Source organism: Arvicanthis niloticus, chromosome 24, assembly GCF_011762505.2.
Source record: "Arvicanthis niloticus isolate mArvNil1 chromosome 24, mArvNil1.pat.X, whole genome shotgun sequence".
NCBI lineage: Eukaryota > Metazoa > Chordata > Mammalia > Rodentia > Muridae > Arvicanthis > Arvicanthis niloticus.
Genome location: NC_133432.1, coordinates 14,827,450 through 14,847,691, shown reverse-complemented (window position 1 = coordinate 14,847,691; position 20,242 = coordinate 14,827,450). Strand labels below are relative to the sequence as shown.

Sequence of the window (20,242 nt, the reverse complement as noted above, 5' to 3'; positions counted from 1 at the left end):
GTGTTAATGAGCCATATGACCAGTGCCTGAGCCTCTCTACCCTCCTTCCTTGTCTGAGAGGAACAGCTCTGTAGCCCAGTGCACAGCATACATCTTAGGGTCTCACTTTGGCTTCATAGCAGTATAACAGGCCAGTAGGAAGGTAGGCTCATGACCTGATCTCCCTTTTCTTGCTGTGCTAGGATTCCCTTGGCCTTAGATTCTAGAAGTAAAGGGGCATTGGACTGAGAGTGAGTAGAGGACCTCAGAGAAAGATTTTCCTAGCCCTGACCACTCCTAATGACCCCTATGATCCCAGGCCAGCACTGTCTGACTGTTTGAGTCAATTCAGAACTATTCCTAAAGCAGACACTTAGAAGACATCCAGAGGCCTGGTAGCTCAAACAACAGCTGCTGCCTGAGACCCTGAAGAAGGTGGAACTGGTGATTTCTCCAGAAGATACCCTTCCTTGAGTCTGCTGTGACCCTGGTCAGGCCACGCCACTCCCATCTCCAGTCTCCGGTCCTTGCAGGGGTCCAAGAGAAGGGCTGAGGCAGTGAACCCCAGGCCCTATAACCAGATAACCAAAATCCAGGTCTCTCAGGCTGGGAATATAGCTCAGGAGTTGAATGCTGGCCCACCACATGTTGAGCTCCTAAGTTCAATTCCTAGCAGTTTATTTAAAAACAAAACAAAACAAAAACTAGGGCACCTGGGGCCTGGCAAGGAATTCATGCCCACCACTGCCCATGCAGGATGAGGTGAGCCAGCCACTAGCCGCGCCACCCTCCAAGATTCACGTGCTGCTGCTGGTGCTGCACGGAGGTACCATCCTGGACACTGGAGCGGGGGACCCCAGCTCCAAGCAGGGTGACACCAACACTATCACCAACGTGTTCGACACCGTCATGCGTGTGCACTATCCCAGTGCCCTAGGCCACCTAGCCATCCGCCTGGTGCCCTGCCCACCCATCTGTGCTGACGCCTTCGCCCTCGTCTCCAAGTGAGTGGCATGTGCTTGCCAACACCCATCATGCCCCACAGGAAGAAGCAGCAACATATGTCCCCACCTCTGGCCCTGAGCATTGCATGGCTCCCCAGTGTTAGGTCCTTTATCCAGAATGTTCTTTCCCACCATCCATCCCCTCAGTCTGAAGGCAGCAGAGCCCATGCAGGCAAGATAAGTTCAGCTCCTAGGAGGACAGTCCCCAGCTGAGTCCACAGTTCAGTTCTGTAGAATGGAAATGCTGACCTGCCTTGGGAACTGAGCCTACTCAGTGGCCCTGGCACTCTGAGCTGGTTCTAGGCCTACCTAGGAGTGTCTCCATGAGTGCTTCGGAGCAGGCAGCAGCTCTGCTTGGCCTGCTTTCTAGATCAGGGGAGGGCTATTGGGTCAAGCTGAGTTTACCTGCCCTCTGCTGACCCAGACCCTCCCCCCCAGCCTCAGTCCCTATGGCCATGATGAGGGCTGTCTGTCTAGCAGCCAGGACCACATCCCCCTGGCTGCCCTGCCCCTGCTGGCCACTTCCTCACCCCAGTACCAGGAGGCAGTTGCTACAGTGATTCAGCGGGCCAACCTGGCCTATGGAGACTTTATCAAGTCCCAGGAAGGTGTGACCTTCAACGGACAGGTGAGTGGTGTCAGGGGTTAGAGAAAGACCTTTCAGGGTGGGCTGGCCAGAGGACCAGGTCATGGGGAGCAGGGGGTTGCTTTTCCTAATTAGCAGCCCAGAAAGCAGAATGAAGACTCAAACTTCTGCCTTCTTGCCTTCAGGTCTGCCTGATTGGAGACTGTGTTGGGGGCATCCTAGCATTTGATGCCTTATGCTACAGTGGCCAGCCGGTGTCTGAGAGCCAAAGCAGTAGTCGCCGGGGCAGTGTGGTCAGCATGCAGGTACCTGAACAGGGGCAGAGGGTGGGGCATCCTTTGGTCTCAAACCTCCACTAAGGCCTGCTGTCTCTCACATACCATGGAGACTGGCTGCTTTTCCTGATGCAGGCCACCAAGCCATCAGCTGGCCTGTGCTTATGACCCACAAGCAGTGTGCCCAGCCAAGGCCCCAAGGAGCTGACCAGACACCACAGTCCTTGCCCTCTCCATTTTGTCATTCAACAATGTCCAAAGTCCATGAGACCCAGCAGGAGTTCCCCTCTGGAGCAGGAGATGAGAGGGCTAGGAGAGACATGGCAAGCATGTGCTCTGGGTCTCAGGCTAAGTCAAAGAAAGTACCCAAAGCAGGTCAGCAACAGCTCGAAAGAGCTGAAAGTGTACCTCAGTATCCCCCAGGAGACAAGTGGGAAGGACACAGGTTGCTGGTGTGGGTGACCACAGGTGGCAGTGTGAAGCTTGGGGTCTGGATAACCATTGCAATGTGTCCAGGAGAGCACGTGGCTTCACACACTAGGGTCTGCATTGCATGGCACCGCTCTGGTCCTAGGAGGTGAGATGGGCACACCCTGTTCCCCTTTGTCTGACCCTGATGTCTTCCTGCTGTAGAATGGCCATCACCTGGGAGAGATCACTGTGTGCCAAGCCAGCCCTGGAGTGAAGGCTGCTAGGACTTAGCCAGTAGTCTGAGGGGCAGTGGGAGACAAGACTTTCCCCTCTAGTTGGGTGAGAAGCCTGCAGCTGGGCAGTGGCCAGCAGGGCCTGGAGTCAGGAGGGAGGGGTTCACAGAACACTGAAGAAGGGCCTAGGCCAGGGACCACCTGGCAGTGAGCCTCCATGGCCATTCCAGGACGCTGACCTGCTGTCCCCGGGCATCCTGGTGAATGCAGCACACTGCTCCAGTGGTAGTGGCGGTGGCAGTGGCGGAGGCTCCAGCCTGGAGAGCAGTCGGCACCTGAGCCGCAGCAACATTGACATCCCCCGAAGCAACGGTACCGAGGACTCCAGAAGGCAGCTGCCCCGCAAGAGGAGTGACTCATCCACCTATGAGCTGGACACCATCCAGCAACACCAGGCCTTCCTATCCAGGTAGGGCTTGGTGTACCGTACACTAGGAGGAGAAAGGCCCCAGCATGAGGGAACCAGGGCAGTCTTTCAACAATCATGCCAAATGCATGTGTGGGGTTCTGGACATTCCTATCTGGAGGACTTCCAGTTTACTGGGTTCTGTGGTCCTTTATACAACAAGGGCTATCTTCAGCCACTGGAAACACATTGTCCTGAGGGTGGGTGTGAGGTAGAGTCAGGCAGCATGATCCCATCATGACTATGTCGAAAGCAGTGGGCTCCCCTGGAGAGGCTGTGATATGCTGTCACTAGGATTGTCCTAGTAGGTGCTGGGTAGCTCTGCTCTCAGAACAGTACAGGGATTAGTCCCTAAGGGGCCACAAGACCCAGTCTGACCCCTGTGAAGCTGACCCTGGGTGACCTGCACGTCCCCCACTGCAGCCTCCATGCCAGCGTGCTGAGGAATGAGCCCAGCTCCCGCCGCTCAAGCAGTTCCACAATGCTGGATGGTGCCGGGGCCCTGGGCAAGTTTGACTTCGAGATCGCCGACCTCTTCCTCTTCGGGTGCCCACTGGGGCTAGTCCTAGCCTTGAGGAAAACAGTCATCCCCTCCCTGGACGGTGAGAGGCCTGCAGGGATAGGAGAGGACACACGAACCGGACAGGGACCGCGTGGATCAGTCACAAGGCCATGATCACATCCCAGCCCTTTCAACATCTCCACCCACCAAAGGCACTGTCCTTCCTGCCTCTCCAGCAGCTCAGGCACCTACTCATCCCCTGAAACCCACTGCTTCATAACTCTAAGGCCCCTGAAGAAGTGAGGGTGCACAGCAGGGTCAGAGGTCAGATAAAACAGACACGGTCTCTGGTATGGAGACCACCCACAGGGACAGATATGGCCATAGTGCCTCATGGTCCTTGGAAATGAGAGGTGGGGCAGTATCCTAGCATCCCAGTAATTCCTGATCTGTGCCAGCATTAACCAGCACAGCCCTAGAGGGGCTCAGACAAGTCAAGAGCAGCTAAACTCTGGGACCAGATTAAAATGAAGGCCCTGTACTCAGTGGACCACCAATTCTCTGCCCCTTCTTGTCTATGAGGTAGCAATGGCAGCTCTGCTGTGAGGGGGACTCCACAACTGAGCATTCTCCCAGGGGGCAGCTGTCCCCCTGCAGGACGGGGCCATCTGCCTTGCTCAGAAAGGTCTCACTGCTTCTCATGTACATGCAGAGAACATTCTGTGGTGTCCCCTGCCACCGCAAGGCAGAATTAGGTGGAATTGTATATCCCATCATGAAAAGGCCAAGTTCAGAAAGCTTGCTGTGTGCTCCCGTGGGTGCGGATTGGAAAGGACATGCCTGTCTCCCAGGGAAGGCCCCTGCTTGACACTCACAGTGTTAGGATGCAGCCTAGGACTGGGCAAGCACTGCTGGTGTGACGTCAGCCTATGTGTGCCTATGACACCTAGCTGAAAATACAGGTGGGATCCTGGGCTGGAAGGAGCCCTCCACCCTGCTGTCCAACACATGCCCTCAGTGCCAAACTGTGGTTCTTACCAGTGTGACTACCGTCTTTCCAACTTAAAAAAAAAAAAAAAGAAAGAAAGATTGGAACTGGGCATGGTGGCACATACTTGTAATCACTGCCCACGGGAGGCTGAGGCAGGAAGAGTTGAAGTTCAGGGCAAGCAAGGGCTACAGAGTGAGACCATGCCTCAGAAAAATAAATCTCTTAATAAAGGGAAATGATCCACACAGATCCCAAATTGATAAAAACACAAGGCAAAGGCAGCCTGGGCCCCAGGCCCCCTGCTCACCACCCAAAGTCTTCTCTCTTTGTGCCCCTCCACTCCCAGTTTTCCAGCTGCGGCCAGCGTGTCAGCAAGTGTACAACCTCTTCCACCCTGCGGACCCCTCAGCCTCCCGCCTGGAACCGCTGCTGGAGCGACGCTTCCACACCCTGCCGCCCTTCAGCATCCCTCGATACCAGCGCTACCCGCTGGGGGACGGCTGTTCCACACTACTGGGTGAGGCTTTCAGGAAGGTGGGGGGTTAGTTTTTCAAGTTGGGAATAACTGCTCTCTATGCTATACCCCCAAGGGAAGCAGAGGCAGACACCTGTCCCCAGCGAACATCTGCAAGTAAACAGTGAGGTGCAGATGTAGCTGTGCTCCCCACCCCTGCAGGACAAGAGTGTCAGAGCCTCCTGAGGGCTTCCCAGCAACTGCCAGGGCCATACTCCCTCCCCTACTGCCTGGGGTCCCCAACCCAACAGGGAGCTAGCTGAGGCTCTTCTACAAGCTAACAACCTTGTAGACTGGGTCCATTGTGGTAGGCAGCTGCCCAGAGATGGCTGGGAGTATGGGAGGGACTGCCCTCAGAATGGCCCATCCCCTTGCTGCAGCCTGTATCCTGGCATTTTGTTGTCGTGTCCTGGTCCTCAAGGAGCCTTGTTTGTGTCAGCACATGTGCAGATGGCCCACTTGAGTGTCTGTTCTTGTCCTCTGCTCTCTTCCCGTCTGCCTCCAGTCGAGACCGTGCAGAGAAACCCAGAGCTGGTCCTGGAGGGCGGCCCCCTGGCCCCTCTCCCCCACGGGGACAGCTTCCTGGAGACCAGTATCCCTGTTCCCGCGCTCACCTGGCAGGATGGGCCCCGCCAGAGCCTGGGCTGTTCTGAGTGTGTGTACCCCCCACTCCTAGTGACTGATGTCTGCTTGGCTGCCCCCCTTTGGTCCTCTACCCCCCTCATGCCCTCTCTGGCCACTCAATCTGTGGGACTTGGGCCATGGGAAGTTTGTCTTGGTGACTCCTTTCTGTACATGATGATCCAGATGCTGAAGCGACCCTAATGCAAGTGGTCGCCGCTTCCCAGAGACTGGCAGAGGCTGTCCCACTGTCAGACAGCATGTGACTTTCCAAGGCTGCTCTTTGACCTTCCTGAAGCTGTAGGGAGCAGACCTAGGGTGAGGCCTCAAGCAGTCACCTCTCACCCCACAGCTAGGAAAAATACCTTGGTGCTAGCATGAGGTGGGGCCTCTGGGTCTCACTCGTTACCTCCCTGAAGATATGCAGGCCTGATATGTCATCCAGACTGGTTCCTCCAGCTGACCCTTGTTCTGTCCTGCCTGCAACCTGGGCCCCTCAGCACCTGCCTTTGTCCTTAGATGCCATCAGGGGCTGGCTAGAACCTATGTGTGAGGGCCACTTGGGCTGACCTTCTTCTCAGTCCTCAGCCTATGCTTAGCATCTCTGGAAAGCTGCCCGAGGTCATGCTGATATTCTGTGGGCTGCTCCAGGATGGGCTAAGAGAGCAGCTATACAGCCAAATATGGGGAAGAAGTGGCCAAGGAGGGCAGGAACCCATGCCTTGCTTCCCTACCCCATGTCTGTGTCCGTCTGTCCACCCTTCTCTGCCCAGCCCTTCCCTCCCTGCCTCAGCTTGGGCCCTTCGCTCTCAAGGCCCTAAACCAGCTGCGCCCTGGTGCACGCTGGCCCCAGCAAGCTGGCCTCTCCCATTGCTGGGAGACCTAGGGTCAGGCCTTCTCTTAACCTGGACCTCTGTCCCTTTCCCCCCACAGCGGATGTGCTCCAAACCCACAACACAGTCTTCCAAGAGCATGCAGCCCCCTCGTCACCTGGCACAGCCCCTGCTAGCCGCGGCTTCCGCAGAGCCAGTGAGATCAGCATTGCCAGTCAGGTGTCAGGGATGGCCGAGAGCTACACAGCATCCAGCATTGCCCAGAGTGAGTGCTTCTCTATCCCCTGTGCTTCTGCCACAGATACTTCAGCTGGGGACCCTGGAAAGAGGGTGGTAGTGGTGTCTACCTGGCAGGAAGTGTGTCCTCGCCTGGCAGGGCCAGGGGACTTCCACTGCAGTCACTGATCAGCAGTGCCAGCCTGTGCTGACCTCACTGGGAGGGCAGAGATGAGGCTGCAGTAAGCAGCTGGGCCAAGGCTGGGACTGCTGTAGAGGTTTCTGAGACTTCAGCTTTCTTAAGGGTCTTCCCTTGATGGGTCCTGGCTCTACCCTAATATCATCCTTGGTCTGCTACCAAGGTAGGAGCCGTGTGTGTGTGTGTGTGTGTGTGTGTGTGTGTGTGTGTGTGTGTGTGTGTCTGAACCATCCCCCCCCCCCTTGTTCTTGTTCCTCAGAGGGTCCCTCGTCGCTCAACCACACCCCCAGCATCAGGCGCCTATCCTTACTCGCCCTGCCCCCCCCATCCCCTACCACCCAGGGTCCCCGTGCCAGGGCAAGGCAGGTGAGCCCTAACCTGGAGAGGGCCCCCTGCCTCCCTGACTTGGACATCGGAAAAGGTACCCCATCAACAGCACTCTGCCCTCTAACTGGATCATTCACTGTTGCCAAAGCATGTTTCACTAGCTCACTGCGAGGCCCTGCCTGCCAACTCCTGCTGAGGCTCAGGGAACACAGCCTTGGGTGGGGAGGATGCAGGCCTTGAGGGAGGAGAGAACAGGGCTAGAGCTACCTGGGAGTGCTGTCTCACAAGCCATGGGCAAAGCTCAGGGGAGCTAAGCCCCACGAAGCAGGCACCAGATAAGCACCTATGTACAGCCACCAGGCATGGCATGTCCCGTGCTCTGTCTCCCTTGAGAGGATACTCAAGTCCCTCTGTCTTGAAGGCCCTAGGCCTCACTACTCACCCTTCCACCTCAAGGGCAGCAGGCCTTATCTGGAGGTTCTAGAATTGTCAAACCAAGGAGTCTCTGTGCTTTCTTTTACATGTCTGCACCTTGGGAACAGGAAGAATATAGACAGGTCCTGGCCAGGGTCTAGAGTAGGGGCTCCTCTTGATCGTCATCTGCACTGTGATAGCTCACCCTGCTCCAGAGATCCTCACGCCCCTTGGGCTTCATATTCCCTGCAGCAAGGCTGCCCATGGGCATCTTCTACACTTACCTGCTTGCCTGTAACCAGCCTGGGAAAAAAACCTGCTTTGACTGCACCTGGCGGGAGGTCTGAGTGACAAGTGACCACTAGGGTCTCTGTCCCGGGAGCCCAGCAGGGCAATCACAACCTTTCCTCCTGGCAGTTGCTGCCAAGTGGTGGGGCCAGAAGCGGATTGACTACGCCCTGTACTGCCCCGACGCCCTCACGGCCTTCCCCACAGTGGCCCTGCCCCACCTCTTCCATGCCAGCTACTGGGAGTCAACCGATGTGGTCTCCTTTCTACTGAGACAGGTACCTACTGCCCAGATATAACTGGGCCTCACAGGAGGCCCTCAGAGAGTGTAAGGGCTCCTCCCTGTGCCATCAGGCCGGCGCCCAGCACCCAGGGAGTGTTGGAGTAGGAAAAAGTACATATTCACAGCAAAAGTGGGAGCTGGCTGCGTTAGGAGGGGCAGGCAAGATTAGAGGGTTTGATAGTCCTACAGACCCTGCCAGGTGCCCACTGCCAGCTCCAGTGACGGCTAGACCTTTTCTAGAGCAGCCACCCAGGTTTGAGCCTGTCCCCATAGCCTGCCTCTGTCCCCAGGTCATGCGGCATGACAGCTCGAGCATCCTAGAGCTGGACGGAAAGGAGATGTCCGTGTTCACGCCTTCGCAGCCCAGGGAGAAGTGGCAACGCAGGAGGACACATGTGAAGCTGCGGGTGAGGGTCCTCCGGGTGCTCAGGCCCACGGTCATCATCCTGTCCAGTCTGCACAATCAGAAGCCATGTCACACTGCTGTGAGCTGTCTCATCTGATCAGTGAGGAGTGAGGCGGGAGCTGGGAGGGAAGAAAGCACAGCAAGGCTGCTGGACCGCAGCATGGGCTCAACCCCTAGACCCACTCACAGAGGTATTAGGTGAGCCCAGTAGACCCCGCCGCCGTTCTCCATTCCTCTCCTCACCTCACCTTGACCTCCCCTCCCCCAGAACGTGGCAGCCAACCACCGGATCAATGATGCAGTTGCTAATGAGGATGGCCCACAGGTTGTGACAGGCCGGTTCATGTACGGGCCCTTGGACATGGTCACCCTGACTGGGGAAAAGGTAAGGATGTCGCTACCTGAGGTCTAACTCCATTCCCCTGGCCAGGGAGTGGGGACGGAGGCCAGACCATGGCCAGTTTATAACCAGCTTACCTGGGCTTCAGGTGGATGTACACATCATGATGCAGCCGCCTTCAGGTGAGTGGCTGTACCTAGACACTCTAGTGACCAACAGCAGTGGGCGTGTCTCCTACACCATTCCAGAAACACACCGCCTGGGGGTGGGCGTCTACCCTATCAAGATGGTGGTCAGGTACGTGCCTCTACGTGCCTCTGGTGGGGCAAGCAGAGCAGGGCTAGCCTCCTGGGCATGGGAGGGAGGGAGGGAGGGAGGAAGGGAGGGAGGGAGGGAGGGAGGGAGGGAGGGAGGGAGGGAGGGAAAGGGTGGATGCTCTGGCTGGTTCTGATGAGCTATCCCTGACAACCAGGGGAGACCACACATTTGCCGACAGCTACATCACTGTGCTCCCCAAGGGCACAGAGTTTGTGGTCTTCAGTATCGATGGCTCCTTTGCCGCCAGTGTGTCCATCATGGGGAGCGACCCCAAGGTGCGCGCCGGGGCTGTGGACGTGGTGCGGTGAGTGTGGGTGTCAGAAGGTGGGTGGGCTGCAGGACAAGTGGAGGAGGAAAACTCTCAGCACAGCCTTGAGGACCCGGTGCCACCACCGACTGGTATGCCCTTGAGCAAGCGTTGGCAAGCCTGATGTCAGTCCAGTTCCGAGGATGCCTCCTTTGAGGGTACCTAGGATACCCCCACAAGCTCAGTGCCAGCGGGGCTTGGACACTGCCATTTGCCCTCACTACTGCTGGCCAGTGTGTACTTCTTGGCATTGGACCCGGGGCCTCACTTGTACAAGGCAGTGTACACTCCACTTTTTGAGACAGGGTCTCACCAAGTTGTCCAGGCTGCCCTGAACTTGCCATCCTCCTGCCCCAGCCTCACGAGTATCTGGGATTACAATCAGGGAAGCTTGGCACCACAAGGCTCAGCTGAAGATGTACTTTTCAGTGGCTCAGATGAGCTCTGACTGGGCAGGAAAGAGGGAGGCTCGAGGAGGAGGGCAGCCATGGGACACCATGCCTGCCCCTTGCCTCCACAGACACTGGCAGGACCTGGGCTACCTCATCATCTATGTGACCGGCCGGCCCGACATGCAGAAGCAGCGGGTGGTGGCATGGCTGGCTCAGCACAATTTCCCTCATGGTGTGGTGTCCTTCTGTGATGGCCTGGTGCACGACCCACTGCGTCACAAGGCTAACTTCCTGAAGCTGCTCATCTCTGAGGTGGGGCTTGGGAAGACTGGGTAAGGAGGGGCGGGCTGGAAGACCCAGCCTGTGCCCATCATTGTCTCTTCCACAGTTGCACCTGCGTGCACATGCGGCCTACGGCTCCACCAAGGATGTGGCAGTCTACAACTCCATCAGCCTGTCTCCCATGCACATCTACATTGTGGGCCGCCCCACCAAGAAGCTGCAGCAGCAGTGCCAGGTAATGGGGTTAACTGAAGGGTACACGTTCCTCGGGGAACCCCGGGACACTTAACAGCCTGCCTGTCTCTCCTCTGCAGTTCATCACAGATGGCTACGCGGCCCACCTGGCCCAGCTCAAGTACAATCACCGGGCTCGTCCGGCCCGGAACACGGCCACACGCATGGCTCTGCGCAAGGGCAGCTTCGGCCTACCTGGCCAGGGTGATTTCCTCCGCTCCCGGAATCACCTGCTCCGCACCATCTCGGCTCAGCCCGGTGGGCCCAGCCATCGGCATGATCGGACACAGACCCAGACGGACAGCGAGCAGCGGGGCCAGCGCAGCCTGAGTGTGGCGGCCAGCTGCTGGGGCCGCGCCATGACGGGCCGGCTTGAACCAGGGGCAGCCACAGGACCCAAGTAGGACACCCTCAGGAGCCGCTGTGGTCTCCATGGTGCTAGGCCAGGGCACCGGCCCTCCTGGGAGGCCTGGCCTGGGCACATGTAGGTGGCTGAGGACAAGCACAGACATGGCCTGAGAACTTGACCCAGGGCCCCTTGGAAGACATGGCCATGCCAACACAGTCCTCCCAGCCTTGCCTAATGCCCTAGGCTCTGAGGAGCCCAGCTGGTCATGGAAACTGGCAGGATGTCCAGCCCATGGTGGAAGAGGAGCCAGCATCGGCCACTTAGCCCAGCCTGGGAGGCATTCCTGGACATCTTGCTCTGTGTTGATCTCTCAGCCTCCTGGTGCCAGGCATGGGTCTCGGCCCTGCCTGCCACCTCCCTGTCCACTGGCGCCCCTTCCCATCTGGTAGCAGCTCCAATGGGGTCCAGCCTGCTTCTTGTTGACTCCAGTTCTCAACTGTCCAACCTCACTGGTTTTGCACTGGTTTTTGAGAGTGGAGACCCGTTACCATCTCCTGGCTCCAGACATGTTGACATGCATGAAAATACAGTCTCTGCTGATCCAGGGCCTGTCACCACACAGAATATTCCAGTGTGGGAACTCTTCACGCAAGCAGGGGAGAAAGGCCATATCTTAAGTTCTGCTGCCTGCCCGGCCTGTCGACACCACGGCAGCCCAATGGCAATCCCAGACTGCTACCCACCCGTCCACCTGCCCCACCCAGAGCTCAGTGCAGTCCCTGAACTAATGTCATTCCAGGCCTGAGCACAGCACAGGTGTGAGGCTAGTGAAGTGCACAGCTGGCTCTTGGTAGCCCACCTTGGGCAGCTGGACCTGGGGAAGCCTGGCCTCCACCTCCATGCCTCCCCTGCCACGGGCCGGGGCCCCGTGCCATGGCTGCTGCCTACCGAGTCTCTACGCCTTTCTACTTCTCCATCTGGTTTCTATAAGTTTTTTTAACAGGCAATTCTCGGCTGCTTCCTTTTCTTAACCAGTGTCAGCGCAGCCTGCTACATTAGGAACACCCAGCACTGTGACGGGGTCCCACTCAGTCTGGCCTGTGGGCCCTGCACCTGGCCCACTTGGCAAGGTGTGGGCTTCTCGCCTCACCTGACCCACAATTCCACTGACTTCCTACTCTGGGGTGGGTGGGGTTTTAGGTTTTCTTAATGCCATTCCGTTTAATGTTGACTCCAAGCAGCCACAGCTCACTTGTCAGCTTAAGGGCATACAGCCATCTTATATCTCCCCAAACAAGGATGGGCCTCCTACACACTGGGTCTGAGCCCTGCCTTCCACGCAGCACTGACTACAATTCTCCTGCACCTTCCCTGCGTTGGCTAAGCCCACATAGCTGAGGCCCACTGTCCAGCAATGGGGCCCTATGCCTGAGTAGCTGCCAAGCTGGACTCAGACACAGGGCCACATGGCTGGGCCCAGCAGGTGTACAGGAGACACTGACCTTGCTGTGAAGATATGTAGAGCACAGGGTGGGGGGACTCCCGCCATGGCAGGTCTACACAGGAAGAAAGCTATTTATTTTGTGCAGAGGAAAAAAACGTCTGGAGGGATGAAACCTTCAGGGTCTTCTCATAAGGTGTAGTTTTGTGTTGTCTTCAGCGCTCTGTATAAAGCAGTGGTTGTTTTATGGACCAAGATTCCATGAGCTGTCACAGTAAAAGTGCAATATCTGCCCCCCCCCCCATTCTCCACCCCCACAGGAAGCTGCTGGCCCGACAATCACTGCCCCACTGGGGGCCCCAGGGGCCAGGGCCTCCTTCCTCAGCCACACCCGTCTTGCCTCAGCCTAGGTGACTAGCCATTGGGAGAAGCACCTGGAAGCCTCAGACCACCTGCAATACAGGCAGGGGAGGCCTGGGGTCAGTGGGCTTGGTCTCTCCCCCTGGGCAGACCCCTGTGGCTCTGAATGCCCGTGCCTGCCCAGCCGCCAGCCATGCCAAGGACAACAGCAATAGTCCCCTGGGCTCTCCCGGGGCCCTCAGCCATAGATGGTGAGACGGGCAGCCTCCCTCCAAAACCTCACTCGAGTCTGCTTTTCGCCTCCCTTAAGATTTCCTTTGGCTCATTCTCTTGAGGAAGCCCCACTTTTACAGAAAGTAAGAGAGGAAGGTCAAAGTCCTTTAAAAATACCAAAAAAATGTTTACAGTGTCAGGTGCTGAGCTGCAGGGCTCAGGCCTGGCCATTCGTAACCAAAGGGTGAGGCAGACTTTGCTGACTGCCACCCACCCCAGGCCTGTTAGAATAGAAGCCTTAGTCAGTCCCTCCCCATCCCCAGACCCCAGGACGGAGCCTCGATGCCACACATCACTGACCACCTGCCTTCTCTTTGATTTCTAAAGAAGGATTCAGCAAAGCTCCCCCATCCCCTTCTTGGCTCTGTGTGAGCTACCCACCACCCTACCCTGTTTCACTGTCACATCTCAGACCCCTCCCATCTGTCCTTGTACCATCTGTTTCTCTGGACCATTGTGTAAACTGTTTCCCAATCCCACCCCATGCTGTCCCTGCATCATCTGGCCTGAGTGTGCTCTCTGTATACTGTGTCACAGTCTGTTACACCAATTAAAGAAGCAGGAGGCTTCCTTCTGGTCTCATTACTGTGGCAGCGCCCATGGGTCTCCTGGTGTGTGTGTGTGTGTGTATGTAGGGGCTGGGGGGGTTGAGCATCATGGTCTTGATAGTATGTGCGTAAGGACACCACTGCAGCGACACATGCTAACCACTGCGACATGAGCCTGGCTGCCCTTCCCACACATGGACCCAGTGAGGTCGGTGATCTGGCCTCTTCTAACCAGGGGACACAGCCAATAAGCCAGAGCTAGGACTCCTACTTGACTAGGCTGCTGTCTGTCATGATGTATGGGACAGGACACAGGCAGAGGCCTGGGAAACTCAGCCTACAGACTGAGGCTGAACTAGGCTCAGCCAGGGTAGGGTCAGGGCGGGGCCAGGTGGAATCATTAAAGAGTTAACACTAGGGGACACGCCGGCTTTCCCCAGGGATGAGCACATCTCTCTCCACAAGTCAGATGCCAATAGTTCCACTCCTCGGCACAAAATGCAACAGGACAGGAACCCTGTGACCAACGTCATTTAATAGTGACACTCCGCTGTCCAAATTTGGTGCTCAGGCCACCCACTGCACCCAAGAGGATGCTGGGCTGTGGGAAAGGCACAGAGTAGGAAAGGCACCTGGACCCGTCAGTCTCCAATCCACCAACATCGGTTCACACACCTGGAATGGCAAGGCCCTCAGGGAAGCAGGCCTGCTCGCATCTGGAAGGCCAGGCCATCCCCTCGGGTGGCTTGCTGAGGAAAGAAACAAGTTGGAAGCATGAGAAACTACATGTAGACACCATGTGGGCAGAGTGTGGGCAGAGTGGTGCCACCAACCTTGTTGATCTCTCTGTGTCGTTCTTTGGTTACTATTTCCTCTAAAACCTCACCGTCTCCCTTGATGAGCCTGAGGGCAGGAGGTCAACAGCTTAGCAAGAAAGAGTCTGGACTCTCACGCCACACATAGTAACAGAAGCAGAACCACCCAAAGAAAGGGATCCCAGGGCCCAAGCCCAACTTGAGAAGGGGTGCCTGGGTGCTCCTCCCAATCAATTACCAATTATCAATCTTGGGACAGACTGGAGACGGTCCAGGTGGGCTCTCCCTTGTCAGCCTGTACCATTGAGCCAGACCAGCCAACAACAACCACTGGAAAAGCATCAAGGCTCTTCCAGTCCTGTACCTCCTCAAGAGGCACAGGGGGTAACAGCTGGAATGTCACATCACAAGTGACCACTTCCCCACTCTTAATTATAGAAATGGTGACAGCTCCCCACCAAAGCACATCCTGGGCCAATACTGAACCGAGGGCGGGACTAGCTGGCCGTGCCTTTTGTACCATACCTTGTTCGTCCTGTCTCTGGGTCCACCACCTTTCGGATAACACTCTGTCGAGCGTTCCACTCCTCCTTCGTCATGGGTTTCATGGCCTGGATACGAGACTTCTGCTCATCCGTCAGGACTGGAAGGGAATATGGAGGGGGTGTCAGACCTGGGGAGAGGACCCTCTCCCCACCACATGCTGGCCCGAATGGTACCTGGGCCATCATTGTCCTCCCCAGAAGATCTGTGCCACTGATCCAGTGAGGGGCCGGGCAGAGCCTCAGCCTGGTGCACCACCTCTGCCTTCTCTTTGCCTCTCCTCTTCAACTTCTTCTTCCGTTTTTTCTTCTTCTTCTTCCTCTTCTTCTTCTCCTTGTGCTTTGCTCGTTTCTTCCGGCCATCACTGGAGGATGAGGACGAGGCGGAGCTAGAAGAACTGGAAGAGGAGGAGGAGGAGGAGGAAGAGCTGGATCTCGATGTCCTCCGGGCCTTGTGCTTGCTTCTCTCTGTGATGCAGGGAGAGGGTAAGGCCTTTGTCCCCCGCTTTATCCTGAAGCAAGCTCAGGCCTCTACAAGGTAGGACCCTCCCAATAGGCTCTCCAACAGAACATTTGGAATCTTCTTTGGGATTCTAGAAGTCACTACGTGCCTGGCAGGGTGACCAGGCTCGACCTCGAAGACCCAATGCATTAAAGGAATGAATAAGGCACACCCTCCACTCAACAGAACCTCCTTTACACCCCAGGGCCTCAGTCCAGGTTCGATCTACAATCTCTTGCTCCCTGGGGGGAAGGGGGCGGGGAGAGACGGGCCTGGCAGATGCAAGCCTCCCGCAATGCTGACGCCACACACCCCTTTTCCCTGTCCCCATGGTCCTCACCCTCAACACCAGAGGTGCTGCTGGCCTTGTGACCTTGGGATTTGGAGGCCGAACGGTTCCTCGAGGCGTCCTTACAACTCTTCTTACTTCGCTTTTCTGACCCTCGCCGACCACGGGACCGACTGCGACTTCTCGAGCGCTTGCGAGAGCCAACGTGAGCCATAGCGAGGCGGGCTAGAGACCGGAAGAAAAGCACTTAACCTGCGACTCTTCTTGAGCACGTCCGCAGAGGTGAATCCAAACTCAGCGCCACCGAGGCCTGATCCTCGGGGCGCCTAGTACCCATTCCTGCCGGAGAGAGCCCCGGGCTTCGACTCCGCACCGGGGTCCCTTTAAGGGCCTGCCCCGCCCACACGCCTGCGCACTGGACTTTGCGCTACGCGAAGGGAGCTCTGCAGCTTTCCTCAACTGCAATAGGGCTGTCTGGTCCCGCAGAGATGAGTCTCGAGGCTGCCGGGTTCCCACATCAACCATTAGCCCACAGCATGCCTTTGCGCGAGGAAACGGCGGCGGGTCCGGTTCTTCCGGTCTGGGGCCGTCCAGGAAGATCATCCGGGTATACTTTGAGTCTATATCTTTAGTTCCGGAACTTTGGGTTCCGCCTCTAGGGAGCCCACTTCTAACAAGAATGAGAGGGGATCCTCGTGCCTCCACGTAGATAGGAGACAGTCGTGGCCCAACGCCACATGTGAGCCCGTGTGCTCTCTCTCTCTCTCTTGAAAGCCACCCTCCTAGTCTTCCAGTCTGTCCACTCCACCAGACTGAGAGCTCTGCCGAACTAAGATGTCTGCTGTTTCCTACATCAGGAAGTACTAGAGGTCGCAAACACAGTTGCCCACCAGGACCCACTGTTGGATCATGACAACGAGTTAAGCAATGAATCACAGCTTGTCAGGTGTGCTGCCGAGACATTCTCGCATCTTCCTTTTGCAGTCAGAATGTAGCCTGGTATTACTATATCTTGCCATTTTTTCCCAGAGAAGCTGGAATTGGAGACTTATGACAGAAGTCCCCAGGATTACAAATATGTGACCCGAAGAGTGCGAACAGCACCCCTCATCCAATCTTGGAACCACCAATTGCACGCTTTTAAATAATAACAAACAGAGGGGTGTTATAAAGTGCTTTTATAAACGTCAACTCATTGGACTGTCACAACAACCAGGAGGCTAGGAGTCCAGAGTCGCACAGCTGGACATGGCAGAACACAGATGTGAACCTAGAAAGTCTGGACCCTGCCCCCGATCCTCTACTCCCCAGCACTGTGAACTTTATTTCAGTGAACTTCACTTAAGTCCCCGGCTCCCAGCCCCAACTCTGAGCCACTGAATGAAGCAACCTCCCCTCCTCAGTCAGTCAGCTCCCCAGGGGTCAGGTTGAGGCCAGACATCATTAAATGAAAACCTCTTTTCCTGTCTTCTTGTCTTCCTGGGCCTGCTCCACCCGAGACCCTCAGTATTTCATCTCAAACAAGGCTTGTCTTCAGCAGCCCTGCCTTACTACAGATCATCTGTCCAAAGAATGACCCAGAAGTCTAGGTACGTGTCCTTTTGACCCACAGAGTGGCATGGCTGTGGAGTTTATTCTGCCCTCCCTGCCCAAGGTGGCAAATTTTCTGCTGCCACACCTCCGGGGGGACCAGGCTCAAGTCAACACACACACATCCACTGGGGCAGGTTCCTCCCGGGTGAAGCCGTCACCAAAACCCTCATCGTCCACCAGGTCTGGCTTCTGGCAGCACATAGGACAGAGGCGATTTCGAACAGTGGACGCCCGGAGCCACACGACAAGGTTCCAACGCTCTCCCGTTCTCAGGGGTCGAGCCCCATGCAGCTGGCCACCTCGGTGAAGGATACCATGGCCCACCACATGATCCACTTCCAGGGTCTCCTTCAGGGCTGCAGGTGCCTGCAGATGGTGTGGTTCAGGCTGGCGCATTCACACCTGCCTGGGCCCCACCTGGTGGTTCTCACTCACCTGGAAGAGGCCCCCAAAATATAGGGCACCCCCTGTGAAGTCCTTGCCCAGAGCCACATTGAGGGTAAGCTCAGCATTATCGTAGTGACAGCCCAGTTCCAGGTCCTGGCCCAGTGCATACTTGACCACAAAGGCACGGTGGCTATCAAGGTGGCCCCCACCACAGTCTGGGTACAGCAAGGCCATCAGAGGCAGCAGGAAACGTTCTCGAAGCGGTGTCACCAGTGGGTCGTCTAGGCCTAACTCATGCATCAGTACCTAGGAAGGATTCCCAGAAGCTTCACTCTGCATCCCCACATCTTTGTCAAAATGTTGATAAAGGCAAAGGCTGTTTTGCTTTCATGGTAGTTTGTGGGTTCAGAGTGGGCCAGGCAGCCTGCCTGCGGCACCTCAGAAGAGCCTCCCACCCGAGCTGCCCCCACTCCCTAGAGTCACAAGCAAGGCCTCACTCACCCCATGGTTGTTCATGGTGTTGGGCCTTCCTTTGGGCATGTCCGACTGCTCGAAATGCCCCAGCTCCTCCAGCAGGGTCTGGCAGAACTTGGCAGTGAACACTGGCACCCGATAAATGCGCTTTTCCTCTGAAGAAGGAGGGGCAGACAGTGAACCTGGAGCTTCGATCCAATGCCCTCAGGAACCAGCCTGACATCTTACTGCCTCAAGCCTGTTTGCTCTGTACAATGGGGACAGTGACTTACTGCTCTGATCCTAGCTAGATGGTCAATGAATGAATGAGAGAATGGGTGAATTAGTGAATAAATGAGATGTGATACTCCAGGCAGACTGGTCCCACCGCTCTTCCCAGTTCCTCCTATTTTTAGGCCAGAGATGAGAGGTGAAGCACCCAGCCTTGTCTGGCTTTGCTGGTGGATGCCTTTAATTCCAGCATTTGAGAGGCAGAGACTGGAGGATCTCTGTGAGTTCAAGGACAGCCTGGTCTACAGATTAAGTTCCAGGATAGCCAAGGCTACACAGAGAACCCCTTCCCTACCAAAACAAACAAACAAACAAACAAAACCACCCACCCTCCCATATCCAAGTGTCTCAGGCTTCCCTCCACCCCCACCGGTGGCAGCTGGTGCTGGGGCCTTACCAGACACTGTCTCCAGGCGCTGGAGGAGGCCCTCAAGATCTGAGCCTGGGGACGCACTGTATTCAGCTGCAGCTATGAATTCGGGGGCCAGAGCAGCATCCTGGGGGCAGAACACCGGGCAGCTGTGCAAAGTTAGCCCCCACCAGAGCAGCCTCCTCCTCGGCCAGCCCCCAAGCTCCCAGACCGGCCTGGTACCTGCAGTGAGCTGTAGACCTCAGGCCTGGCTGGGTGGTAGGAGCAGGCAATGAAAGCTTTCCTGGCAGCTGATTCCTGTCCCAGCCTGCGGCGGCGCCCGACCTCCTGCTCAAGCTGGACGGGCAAAGGCAGTTATAAACCAGGGACTCCCACCTCCAACGCCATTGTACACGTGAAGACTCTGAGGCCCAGGAAGACCAAAATGGAGCCTAGGCTGGAGGGCAAGTCTCCCTATACTTCTGAGCCTGCCAAGGTCCAGTGTAGGTGTTAAGGTGACCTAATAGCTGAAATAGGGGTGATGGCACCGTCTATCCCACTCAGCTACTGAGAAGGGGATGCTGTAGGCAATTTAGTCTTTCTCGATCTCCCTCCTGGACCAGGATCTAGGAATGGGAGTGAGTGGAAGCAGGAACAGGAAAAAGAGGGCTAAGAAGTCTTTCAGGGTCAATGACTCCAGAGAGAGGCCTGGTAAGGTACGTTACCTCCTGCAAGAGTTGCTGGAAGTCCTTGGAGGTGACACAACCACGGCTGCGCAGAAGCTACGAGCGGAAAGGAATGCGTGACCCTAGGCCAGTGAATTGAACATCTCCAAGCCTCAGCGCCCCTCCCCCCCACCGCTGTCACGGAGATGAGAGTGACGGGATCATCGAGAGACCTGTGAAAACTTCTATCCAGTGTACTCCACGCGCGTGTTCTCAGCTTACTTAGGTAGCTGCCATCCAAGTATACACACGCGGTTAGCACCTCGGGGAAAGCCATCCCTGATGTCCGGGCCCCTCCTGCACTTGATGCCGCCCCAACTCACCCACTCTACCCCACCCCACTCCCTCACCGGGCCGTAGTCACGGCGCAGCTGCTGCTCGTCCCGGAAGCGCAGGTGCAGCCCGTAGCGCGCTACGTACAGGTTCTGGGAGCAGAAGCAGGCGCAGCGACAGAAGCGCCGCGGGGCGGCCGTCGCCATGGTGAAGCGGCCACACCAGCTTCCGTAGCGGTACTTCCGTATACGTCACCGCCGAGGGCGTGGCGCCAGCAGCCAGAGGGCCGCTGAAAATTCCTAACTGCAGAGAAAAACGAAAACTTATTCGCAGAACCGAGTAAAAACACTTACCGGGAGACGTGGTGTCCCCGGCACAGGGTACGGACGAGTGGCCCCCGATTTACAGCGGGGTGAGATGGGACATCACAGAACGCAGACAGTACGGGGTTCAGAGTCTTTACTTAAACGCTACCCTGTCTCTTACTAGAAATGTCTTTGCGGAGCCTCCTGATGCAACGTGCAAGACAGGACGGTTATGGATTCTGAGACAAGACCACGGCGCTGGCTGTGCGGGTGAGCTCAGGTTGGACATTCACCGCTCGTCCCTGCCTGCCCCGTGTTTTCCCACC

The 20,242-nt window shown here is 56.7% G+C and overlaps 3 protein-coding genes across 13 annotated transcripts in view; 1 reads left to right on the top strand and 2 right to left on the bottom strand.

Annotated features, from left to right (window-relative positions):
• Pitpnm2 (phosphatidylinositol transfer protein membrane associated 2) overlaps nucleotides 1-13,414 on the top strand; it is a 137,118-nt gene extending 123,704 nt beyond the window's left edge. For 4 of the 9 annotated variants that reach the window (XM_076922873.1, XM_076922872.1, XM_076922875.1 and 1 more), the window contains 17 exons: nucleotides 736-983; nucleotides 1,422-1,611; nucleotides 1,755-1,874; nucleotides 2,719-2,957; nucleotides 3,378-3,556; nucleotides 4,794-4,964; nucleotides 5,467-5,616; nucleotides 6,516-6,680; nucleotides 7,090-7,251; nucleotides 7,989-8,137; nucleotides 8,433-8,549; nucleotides 8,817-8,933; nucleotides 9,037-9,185; nucleotides 9,361-9,510; nucleotides 10,034-10,217; nucleotides 10,294-10,422; nucleotides 10,502-13,414. In XM_076922873.1, coding sequence (XP_076778988.1) covers nucleotides 736-983; nucleotides 1,422-1,611; nucleotides 1,755-1,874; nucleotides 2,719-2,957; nucleotides 3,378-3,556; nucleotides 4,794-4,964; nucleotides 5,467-5,616; nucleotides 6,516-6,680; nucleotides 7,090-7,251; nucleotides 7,989-8,137; nucleotides 8,433-8,549; nucleotides 8,817-8,933; nucleotides 9,037-9,185; nucleotides 9,361-9,510; nucleotides 10,034-10,217; nucleotides 10,294-10,422; nucleotides 10,502-10,825 — 2,943 coding nt within the window. In that variant the 3' untranslated portion in view covers nucleotides 10,826-13,414. Of the gene's footprint in view, nucleotides 1-735; nucleotides 984-1,421; nucleotides 1,612-1,754; nucleotides 1,875-2,477; nucleotides 2,595-2,718; nucleotides 2,958-3,377; nucleotides 3,557-4,793; nucleotides 4,965-5,466; nucleotides 5,617-6,515; nucleotides 6,681-7,089; nucleotides 7,252-7,988; nucleotides 8,138-8,432; nucleotides 8,550-8,816; nucleotides 8,934-9,036; nucleotides 9,186-9,360; nucleotides 9,511-10,033; nucleotides 10,218-10,293; nucleotides 10,423-10,501 lie in introns of those variants that run through there. The other 5 variants (XM_076922876.1, XM_076922877.1, XM_076922878.1 and 2 more) reach the window with 5 other exon arrangements.
• Nucleotides 13,415-13,908: 494 nt separating this feature from the next.
• On the bottom strand, nucleotides 13,909-16,364 carry Arl6ip4 (ARF like GTPase 6 interacting protein 4). The gene is made up of 5 exons (XM_076922887.1): nucleotides 15,592-16,364; nucleotides 14,927-15,217; nucleotides 14,733-14,850; nucleotides 14,226-14,295; nucleotides 13,909-14,141 (listed from the first exon to the last, which is right to left on the bottom strand). The coding sequence occupies exons 1-5, from the start codon at nucleotides 15,752-15,754 to the stop codon at nucleotides 14,085-14,087; spliced, it is 699 nt and encodes a 232-aa protein (XP_076779002.1). The 5' UTR covers nucleotides 15,755-16,364; the 3' UTR covers nucleotides 13,909-14,084.
• Nucleotides 16,365-16,703: 339 nt separating this feature from the next.
• Ogfod2 (2-oxoglutarate and iron dependent oxygenase domain containing 2) lies at nucleotides 16,704-20,236 on the bottom strand. 3 transcript variants are annotated; one of them, XM_076922884.1, is made up of 8 exons: nucleotides 20,098-20,236; nucleotides 19,759-19,914; nucleotides 19,339-19,395; nucleotides 18,857-18,970; nucleotides 18,662-18,761; nucleotides 18,022-18,149; nucleotides 17,569-17,826; nucleotides 16,704-17,499 (listed from the first exon to the last, which is right to left on the bottom strand). In XM_076922884.1, the coding sequence occupies exons 1-8, from the start codon at nucleotides 20,203-20,205 to the stop codon at nucleotides 17,236-17,238; spliced, it is 1,185 nt and encodes a 394-aa protein (XP_076778999.1). In that variant the 5' UTR covers nucleotides 20,206-20,236; the 3' UTR covers nucleotides 16,704-17,235. The 3 variants fall into 3 exon arrangements, with proteins under 3 accessions (XP_076778999.1, XP_076779001.1, XP_076779000.1); XM_076922886.1 differs by lacking the exon at nucleotides 20,098-20,236 and having other exon boundaries at nucleotides 18,662-18,783; nucleotides 19,759-19,899; XM_076922885.1 differs by lacking the exon at nucleotides 20,098-20,236 and having other exon boundaries at nucleotides 19,689-19,837.
• Nucleotides 20,237-20,242: the final 6 nt, after the last annotated feature.

Bases quoted from the DNA above. Each gene is read 5' to 3' on its own strand.
- Arl6ip4 (XM_076922887.1), bottom strand. From the start codon at position 15,754: ATGGCTCACGTTGGCTCTCGCAAGCGCTCGAGAAGTCGCAGTCGGTCC. The intron at 14,851-14,926 runs GTACCATTCGGG...ATTCCCTTCCAG, and splicing joins GGAGGACAATGATGGCCCAG to TCCTGACGGATGAGCAGAAG. The intron at 14,142-14,225 runs GTTGGTGGCACC...TTCTTTCCTCAG, and splicing joins GACACAGAGAGATCAACAAG to CAAGCCACCCGAGGGGATGG.
- Ogfod2 (XM_076922884.1), bottom strand. From the start codon at position 20,205: ATGTCCAACCTGAGCTCACCCGCACAGCCAGCGCCGTGGTCTTGTCTC. The intron at 19,396-19,758 runs GTACGTAGCGCG...TTCCGCTCGTAG, and splicing joins TGCTTCTGCTCCCAGAACCT to CTTCTGCGCAGCCGTGGTTG. The intron at 18,150-18,661 runs GTAAGGCCCCAG...CTCCTTCTTCAG, and splicing joins GCGCCTGGAGACAGTGTCTG to AGGAAAAGCGCATTTATCGG.